This window comes from Scomber japonicus, chromosome 1, assembly GCF_027409825.1.
Source record: "Scomber japonicus isolate fScoJap1 chromosome 1, fScoJap1.pri, whole genome shotgun sequence".
Taxonomy (NCBI): Eukaryota; Metazoa; Chordata; class Actinopteri; order Scombriformes; family Scombridae; genus Scomber; species Scomber japonicus.
In genome coordinates this window covers 40,690,866-40,700,985 of record NC_070578.1, presented here as the reverse complement: position 1 = coordinate 40,700,985, position 10,120 = coordinate 40,690,866, and the positions used below count along the sequence as shown (strand labels likewise).

The following is a 10,120-nucleotide window of genomic DNA, read 5'->3' as shown; positions in this document are numbered from 1 at the left end:
TAAAGAAGATCCTCCATACTTCAGTAATGAACCTGGACCCTCAGACACAAAGTAAGAGACTGTTCCTACTGTGAACTGACCCGAAGATGATTCAGTGTTGAAATATAATTTAAAAACAAACCACTGACTGACAGCCCACGACACATGTGTTTGTATCTGCTCTTTTTTTAAAGTAATGATGTAGATTTGTTGTTTCCAGAGCTCAGCACCACAGACACAGAGCAGAGTCTCAGATATCCAGCTGTGTGTCTGTGAAGAGCGACTTTTCCAAAGATGATCCTCCATACTTCAGTAATGAACCTGGACCCTCAGACACAAAGTAAGAGTCAACTACAACTGCCAACCCACACTCTACTAAACCATGTCCATCCGTTATTATTGAGGGTCTTAATATAGTATGCAGCCATTTTAGCCATTTTAACTATAAAGCAGCAGATTATGTATTTAGCATTGCTGTGCAGCTCATGAACATGTCTGTAAATGATACTGGTGAACTACATGCGTGCATCAGACTACAAACTATTTGTGAATTTAGAGATGCTACATGTAAGAATCAGATATTCTTTTTCATTAATGACACTGCTGTAGCACAGTCAGCATCCTCTTGCTTACACTGGAATACATGCTCACACTGCATCAGGCTGAGCGAGAAGCTGAAACAACAATATCACGATATGTTTCACATGGTTTGCAGTAATGTCTCTTTATAAGAAGTAACGATGTATGTAAAACATTTGTTGTTTCCAGAGCTCAGCACCACAGACACAGAGCAGAGTCTCAGATATCCAGCTGTGTGTCTGTGAAGAGCGACTTTTCCAAAGATGATCCTCCATACTTCAGTAATGAACCTGGACCCTCAGTCACAAAGTAAGAGACTGTTTCTACTGTGATCTGACCCGAAGATGATTCAGTGTTGAAATGACTGCCAGCCTACAAACTTGCAGTAATTTTCTTCTCTGCCTTTGCTTGCACTTTGTCGTCTGCTTAATAATTTTTGAAGCGTTGCTATTATAGTACCCACTATTTTATTTCAAATTGAATGTCCTGAATACATTTTGATAGCATACTGTGGTCCCTAAACAGTCTTGGAAGTCCATAAATTAGGTATGCTGAGAAAAATGTGATTCTTGTGCATTCAATGACCGCTACTGTGTTGTGCAATAACATTAGTCCACGTTGTAGCCATTTCATTGTAGTGAGACCACTTTTTGAAATTTGACCGGCTGAAAAATGCCATTCTTACAGAAATCTCCAAATATCAATCATTTTTGACACCAAATCATAGCTTGGAGTTCCTCAAGGTCTTGGTGTCATTATGTGGTATTTTGAAGGGATTTCTGATTATTTCTTTCAATTCTCAAGTTGTCAAAATTGGTTACATTTTTCACCAAATCTGTGTAATCCTTCAACTTGAATATGCTGGGGAAGGAGCTACATGCAACTTGTGAGCTGTTGGTTGCAGACAGTGCATCAGCTCATACTGGGACCAGTCTGCTTCATCAGGAGACTCCTCCTGTCCCCAGTGTGCAGAAGGATCCAGACCTGGACTACAGACTGACAGTCAGACCAGCACTGTACAAAGTAAGACTGAAGATCTGTCTGCTGATGTCATCATCTCTAAAAACAGGAATCTACCTCCTCTATCCTACTGAACATGAATACATTCAGAGATATTTATTTTTAATTATACCTTCCTTTCTTCCCATTTAGCAGAAAGTGGTATGCAGGAGGTTTTAGATGAACATCAGATCAGTCTGAGCAGCACATGTGAATCTGTGCCTGACGGAATCGATGAAAGAAAAAATAAAACCCCCCTCAACAGCATCTTCACTGAGGTCTACATCACAGAGGGACAGAGTGAAGAGGTTAATACCCAACATGAGGTGAAGCAGCTTGAGAGAGCTTCCAGGATGGAGACCCTCCATGATACTCCAATCAAGTGTCAGGACATCTTTAAAGTCTTACCTGACCAACACAAACACATCAGAGTCAAACAGAAACCTATCAGAGTGGTTCTGATGAACGGTGTCGCTGGCGTTGGAAAAACCTTCTCAGTGCAGAAGTTCACTCTGGACTGGGCACAGCGCTCCAACAACCAAGATATCAGTCTGCTGATTCTGTTCTCGTTCAGGGCGCTGAACTTGATCAAAGATAAGCAGCACAGTCTGCTCATGCTGATCCGTGTTTTCTATCCAACATTACAGAAGCTCAAAGCAGAGATGCTCGCTGTCTGTAAAGTTTTGTTCATCTTTGACGGCCTGGATGAAAGCAGACTTTCACTGGATTTCAATAACAGTGAGGTTGTGTCTGATGTCACACAGAAGTCATCAGTCAGCGTGTTGCTGACAAGCCTCATCAAGGGGAAGCTGCTTCACTCAGCTCTTGTCTGGATAACTACCAGACCTGCAGCAGCCAGTCAGATCCCTCGGACACATATTGACAGGGTAACAGAAGTACGAGGCTTCACTGACCCCCAGAAGGAGGAGTACTTCAGGAGGAGATTCAGTGATGAAGAGCAGTCCAGCACCATCATCTCACACATCAAGACATCCAGGAGCCTCCACATCATGTGTCACATCCCAGTCTTCTGCTGGATCACTGCTACAGTTCTGGACCACATGTTGACTACAGACCAGAGAGGAGAGCTGCCCAAGACCCTGACTGACATGTACTCACACTTCCTGCTGGTTCAGACAAAGAGGAAGAAGAACAAGTATGATGAGGGACATGAGACGAGTCCACAGGAGCTGACGGAGGCTGAAAGGAAACTTCTTCTGAAGCTGGGGAGGCTGGCGTTTGAACAACTGGAGAAAGGAAACATCATGTTCTACCAAGAAGACCTGGAGCAGTGTGGTCTTGATGTCACAGAGGCCTCTGTGTTATCAGGAGTTTGTACACAGATCTTCAAAAGAGAGAGTGTGATCTTCCAGAAAACAGTCTACTGCTTTGTTCATCTGAGCATTCAGGAGTTTCTGGCTGCAGTCTACTTGTACCACTGTTTCACCAACAGCAACACAGAGGTACTGGAGGACTTCCTGGGAAAAAAATACAGTGACCTATCTCTGGATGTCTTCCTGATGGAAGCCATGGAGAAATCCCTTGAGAGTAAAAATGGCCATCTGGACCTGTTTGTTCGCTTCCTGCATGGCCTCTCTCTGGAGTCCAACCAGAGTCTCTTAGGAGATCTGCTGGGTCAGACAGACAACAGTCCAGAAACCATCCAGAAAGCTATCAAAAACCTGAAAGAGAAAAAGACCCAAGTCTTGCCTGACAGAAGCATCAACATCTTCCACTGTCTGATAGAGATGAACGACCGCTCAGTACATCAGGAGATCCAAGAGTTCCTGCAGACAGAGAACAGACCAGCGAAGAGACTCGCTGATATCCACTGCTCAGCTGTGGCCTACATGCTGCAGATATCAGAGGAGGCTCTGGATATGTTAAACCTTAAGACGTACATCACATCAAGGGATGGACGACTAAGATTGATCCCAGCTGTGGGGAACTGCAGAAAAGCTAAGTAAGTCCTGATGTGATTAGCATTATACAGCAGTGTAGCAAAGTAGTTTAGTTTGATTTCAGAAACCTCTGTCGGACCTCTGTTGCATGTCAATCACTGTCTGTCTCCTCTTGTTTCCTGTTATCTCTCAACTGTCACTTTCCATTAAAGCAATAAAATGCCCCAGAAAAATAATATTTCAAAAATGTCAACAAAAAGTTTAGCTGAGATGAGCAAATGTTAATCAAAATAGGGAATATCAAACTGTTTGCTCATCGAATGGATGAAGCAAATTTAAAGTGTCCTCTTTCATGATAACGTAAGTTGAATATATATGTCATGACAGACTTGATCGCGTTGGACTCTCAGAGACTCAATTTGAAGTCGTGGCCTCAGCTCTAAGGTCCAACCCCTCCCTTCTGAGAGAACTGGACCTGAGCTACAACAACAAGCTGCGGGATTCAGGAGTGAAGCTGCATGACTTTCTGGCGAGTCCACACTGTAGACTGGAGAGTCTGAGGTTAGTTCACTGACTTTCTGTTACTATTGTTGACTTTATAAAAGATTTATATATACATATATACCTTACACCCATGAAGTCAGTTCAGTCATATTTTCACTTTTTTACAAGGCAAAATTTAGTTTGTATAAAGGATGGTTGGCTCTTAAATAAACTGTAGAAAATGTCCACTGTTTGTTATTTTATTAAATTCATGTTTTTCATTTTTGGTTAAGCATCACATCAGTATGCAGAAGATCCTCTCAGCTAATATATGTTCGAAATTGGTTACATTTATTTGCTGAAATGGAAATATATTTTATGTTTACATACATTTTAATGATGTATGATTCACACAGATATTAGTGCAGGTGTTTGAAATATGAATTTAGGATGTTTAATGCCTCAGTGTTGGCATGGCATGAATTTATGTCTGAATGTTGTGGTGATATTTGGATGATGTTTGTAGAAGGCTGACATTATGGTGATCATAATAACACAATGACAAAGTCACTCTGCTCATTTAAGAGAACAAGTCATTGATTAGTGATATTGAACTAAATATAATTAAACACACCTGAACATATCTGAATAGAATATGAATGGATTTTTATCAATATCATTTATTCTTTATTCAGATTGAGGTTCTGTGGTCTGTCAGAGGTCAGCTGTGCTTCTCTGATCTCAGCTCTGAAAGACAACCCCTCCCATCTGAGAGAGCTGGAGCTGAGTGACAACAACTTGCAGGATTCAGGAATGAAGCTGCTGGGTCATTTTCTGGAGAATCAAGACTGTAAACTGAAGATTCTGAGGTTCAGTTCAATAATTTCACAATTGAACCTAATTTATGTACTTACTTAACTTAGAATTCAATTTTTACTGTACAAAATAATAAAACAAAAATAGAAGTGGTAGTTACCAAAAATGACTGATTCTTAAGGAAACTGTAGAAAGTATCCACTGTTCGTTGTTAAAGTAAATTAATTCTTATGAATTTTGGTAAAGAGTCAAATCACTATACACAAGACCCTCTCAACTAATATCTGTTTTAAATTGATCAAGTTTACTTGCTTAGGGTGAAATATTTGTATTATATTCATATTATATTCTAATGAATAATGTCAGTAATGTGTCATTTTTATTGATCCATTAGAACATACATACACACGATGAGAGACACTGAGAGATCAATGTGTGTGTTTGAAGTATGAAAATAGTATTTTTAATGACTTAGTTTGACATGAATGTGTCTGAATATTGTGGTGACATTTGGATGATGTCTGTAGAAAGCTGACATGATGATAATCCACAAGTCACTCTGCTCATTACACTGAAAAGCTCTTTGATGAGGACATGTTAATGCTGAACTACACATTTAAAACCTGAATACATCTGATTGGCTTGTAAATTGATTTTTTAATAATCCATTTTGTCTTTATTCAGATTGAGGTGGTGCAGTTTGTCCGAGATCAGCTGTGGTTCTCTGGTCTCAGCTCTGACGGTCAACCCCTCCCATCTGAGAGAGCTGGAGCTGAGCTGGAACAAGCTGCAGGATTCAGGAGTCGAGCTGTTGTGTGCTTTTCTGGAGAGCCCACACTGTGGACTGGAGACTCTGGGGTCAGACACCATTTTTACTTCTGTGCTGATATTGATATGGTGTGAAAGTTGTGGTGATACTAATCTTGAGACATAAAGCTGATATGTTGATTCACACTAAATATGTTAATATTAAAGTCTATTTTCTTCCTCAGTGGTTTAGTCCATTGACTGTCAGATCAATGTTGCTCATACAACGAGAAAAATCTGGATAATTCACTCTGAACCTCTTAAACACAGTCTTTTGTTTTTTATATTTCACTGTTTTTAGAAATGTCCCAATTTTTGGCCCCCAATCCTGATCTGAGTCATTTAATACTGAGCATCTGCCGATACCATGTCCCAACCTGATGCTTGTATTTTCATAGATAATACTGCTAAACACAATGCACACTTTGGATTGTGCCTTTAGACAATAAACATGTACATCTGCACTGTGTTGTGTAAATGCAGGTGTTACTTGTTGTAAATAGTTAGAGCAGCACAATGTGTAAAATGTCTGCTTTGTGGATATTAAATTATTACAACCTGCATAAAAAATCTTATTCTAAGTTTAAAAGTGACATAGATGGTAGCTGCTATATGAGCTGCCTTGAGTCATCACAGTTTAAGGAACTGTTGAGACTCAAGATGATCAGCTGACTCTGGCTGTTTCATAGGGAATCTAGAGTTCACATCTACAAGAAGAACATAATGAACAAACTGAAAAAAAGAGTACACACACTCATCTGAGGTCTAGGTTTGTGTTTTTTAATTAGAAATCATCTCTAAAAATGAGATGTGAAACCGTGCACGTGTACTGACAGACAGTGTGCAGATTCTACTGTATTCAGTCTGTCTCTACCTGCTGGGAGCTAACGCCAACCAGCAGCTGTCTGCAGGAATCACACTGATGTCAACACAAATACAGACAGTGCAGATTAACTAATGAGAAGACTTTCAGTTTCTGCTGTCTGTGATCAAAGTGAAAAGTTGAAACAGCAGCTACTGACAGTCCATGTGCTGCTTCATGGGGTAGAATTTGTGTTTTTAAAATGTACATAATGATGAAGGACTTGCAAGTGATGCAGGTCTTTTGTTATTCTTGCTCATACTATTTTACACACGTAGATCTAAAAGATATAGATCATGTGTCATGTTTTAGTCTGTTTTTTACTTGTGCTTGGCTGCACAGCATGAGTCTGTATAGATGAAGTCAGCGGTGGAGCTGCAGAGTTTAAGAGGTGACATCACTAGGTCTTTATTGAAATAGCAGCATGCTGTCATTAATATTAATGAGAGTGCTTTTTCAATGTAAACCTGTTGGGTTCAGGTGTTTGGAGTTCTTCTACATTTAAACCTTCTTCAGCTCTGAACAGATTGAACATTGAGTGATTTCAAGCAGAAACATTGTCCTCTAAAGTGACATTTATTCTGTTTTCAGGTTGAGTCACTGTGGTTTGTCAGAGATCAGCTGTGCTTCTCTGGCCTCAGCTCTGAAGGTCAACCCCTCCCACCTGAGAGAGCTGGATCTGAGCGGAAACAAGCTGCAGGATTCAGGAGTGAAGCTGCTGGGTCATCTTATGGAGAGTCCAGACTGTAAACTGAAGATTCTGAGGTCAGTAGAGAGTTGGAGTTCGTCCAGGCTGGTTTCAATAGTGTTGTATTAAACACAGTTGGTATCAAAGCAAAGATTTTTCATTAAAAAAAAATACTGCTGCACTGGCAAGGCACCACAGAATTGCTGGTCCAAAAGTTGGAACCATGGCATAACTCCACCAGATGTTATTGGCAGAAGTAGTGTTCGATGCAAGGTGTAGTGTTAATTAAAACAATGTGTGAAAGCAGCAGGCAGCTGTGGTTTGTGGAACAGACCAATGTTTTGTTGGCACTCTGGGCCTCCACTGATATACAAAACAAACTAACAGGAAAAGCTCAAACAGCAGATGATGAGCCATAAAATCTGTATAGTGAAAGAGAAATTATATTAATCAAACCATTGGTGGTAGTTGTAAGTTAAGCGATGTCTGGACTTCAACCTTAAAATGCAAGATACAATGTCAGAGTAGATATGCCCTGTCCATCATAATGTATGTTTGCCATGCATAAATAAACATACAATAAAGCGACATAAATCACTCCATCTTCCACCAACCCAACTTGGTCCAATCTAAATATGGGCTCCAAGACAGAACTGGCTCTGCATCGACATCGGCGCTGGGCTGGTTGAAAAGAGATAAGAGAGAGAACAGTCAGCCAATCAAATCAGCCAGAAGTGTATGTGATCATGTGTTTGACTTAATATGAAGACGACTTCTTGTTGTGTTCATGTCTGCAGGAAATAAAGCCTTACATCATCAAACTGTCACACCATCAATTCTGATCTCAAAGTGTTTGTTCTCTCATTTCAACACTAAACTATTGATCAGTTCATCTTTGTCAGAGCTCTAAGATCAGTCTGACTGCAGCCTGCAAATCACTGGCTCTGATTTCACACAAGCATCATTACATTTAGTAGCAATGTGGTCTTCATACAGACACTGCACAGCTGTCCCCCTTCTGGTCTGAACAGGACTGAAGTCCCTGCTGATCTTTATACTGGATGTGCTGCATCGCTGACTGACAGCTGATTCATGACCTCTGTTGTTTCTTTCTTCTCTCATCAGATTGAAGTGATGATCTCTGTCAGAGTGAGAGTGAACATCCAGGAGTGTTGAGAGAGGATCAGCTGAATCCTGATGATCCATCTGGACTAGAGTCTGGATCTGGATTGTATTATCTTCACTTCAGTCTCAACAGTTATTTCTGGATTTTGTTAAAGTCAACACTTAACAGATTTGCTACATGAGCTGTTTGATATATAAAAGAAACAGGTGTTGTAGGTCAGACTATGATCCTGGGCTCGTGTGTAGAGAGAGAGAGAGAGAGAGAGAATTTTGTTGTCAGGAGACCTGATCAACCTGTTTGAGGAGCGCAGTCATTATCTTCCTTTAAATCAGTTCTTAAAACTCATTTTTTATTCACTGCTGGACGTTATGTCTTTTTTTACAGCTTCATTTTCTTCATGTAAGTTTGTGTCTGTTTTTTTAAAGCATTGTGTAATGTTGGTTATGAGAAGGGAGGATGCAGAAACCTCTTAAATAAATTAACTTGCAGCATTTTTATCTTGTGTCAAACTTCAGCTGCATAACATCTGTTTTTATTTTAATTGTTTTTTTTGGTCTTTTTTCTGTCTGTCTGTATAAATGACTCATATTTTATTGAACCTGTGCTCTATTAGGGTTTTTGTTAACAAACTGCTAGATGGACACTAGGGGTGGGAAATCACCAGAGTCTCCACAATACGATATTATTGCGATTTTTAAATACATTATCTTTTTTCAATTATGTCCCCAAAGGAAAACTTCCTCCTGCATGCTGACTGTCACCTCTGCTGACCTCACCAGAAAACAAACTAGAGCCATCTAGTGGACTGAAAAAGTAATTGATTTTATTATTCCAGCACCAAAAACTTACATTTGAATTTGCAATTTATATAATTGAATATCGATACTTGGTGTCTGGCGTCTGTGTATCGCAAAATATCACGATACTATGCTGTATTGATTTTTTCTTCCACCCCTAATGGACTTCACCATCTGACACCATCGTGAAGGTATGGCAAGCCACTTGGACAAACCACATACACGTTGTCAATGTACGTCCACTAAAAGCAGTTGTACTGCCACTGAAATGCTCAGATTGTTATTTTAAGTGTCTGACAACATTACAGAAAGAACCATATAGAGGAATAAAATGTATGTCTTTCATTTCACTTCTATCCAGTCTGTTTGGTATTGTGTTTTACCAAAATCCAAGGAAGACAATGGGGGAGTTTTTTGTTGGTTATACAAGAGAAAATGTGAAAGGTCCTCTGTAGAGCCAGTCAATTCTACACACTGCACCTTTAATTTTAATGCTGAAATCAAATGCAATAAACAAGGAAACGGTGCAATCAAGTGATAATACAAGAAAACAGCAATCTATACAGACTTCACACAACATGGAGAAATAAATTAATTAATATAAGACATGTTTTTAGATATGGGGAGAGGAGAGAGTGAATCTAGTCAGAGATGTCCTAATTAATCCTTTTGTCTATGAAATGAAGCTAAAATGGGTTGGCAGTGTTCAAAAAAATTTAACAGGTCAGTGATAAATAAGGATTGGTAAGATGATGAATTAATAAATCAGTTAAAATAGATTTAAAAGCAGCATCAGGTTTGTTAAAATGTACATTTAGTATTTTTGTTGGTTTTATATCATTTAAATGACATTTAAACCATTTTATACCAAAAGTAAAACTGAATGCTCCTGAAAATGTCAAATGGTGTAACCACAAAAGAATGATAGATATTAAATATTTTATCACCTAGAAAGAAAGAAAGGAAGGAAGGAAGGAAAGATAAAGCAGAAAGAGGAGAAAGATAGGAAGAACAAAAGAAGGAAGGAAGGAAAGATAAAGGAGAAAGATAGGATGGAAGGAGAAAGATAGGATGGAAAGAGGA

General features: G+C 39.3%; 1 protein-coding gene across 1 annotated transcript; it reads left to right on the top strand.

Annotated features, from left to right (window-relative positions):
• Positions 1 to 1,721: 1,721 nt before the first annotated feature.
• On the top strand, positions 1,722 to 8,325 carry LOC128353080 (NLR family CARD domain-containing protein 3-like). The gene is made up of 5 exons (XM_053313804.1): positions 1,722 to 3,520; positions 3,846 to 4,019; positions 5,442 to 5,615; positions 7,018 to 7,191; positions 8,240 to 8,325. Exons 1-5 carry the CDS (start codon positions 1,722 to 1,724, stop codon positions 8,247 to 8,249), a joined length of 2,331 nt encoding a protein of 776 aa, XP_053169779.1. The 3' UTR covers positions 8,250 to 8,325.
• Positions 8,326 to 10,120: the final 1,795 nt, after the last annotated feature.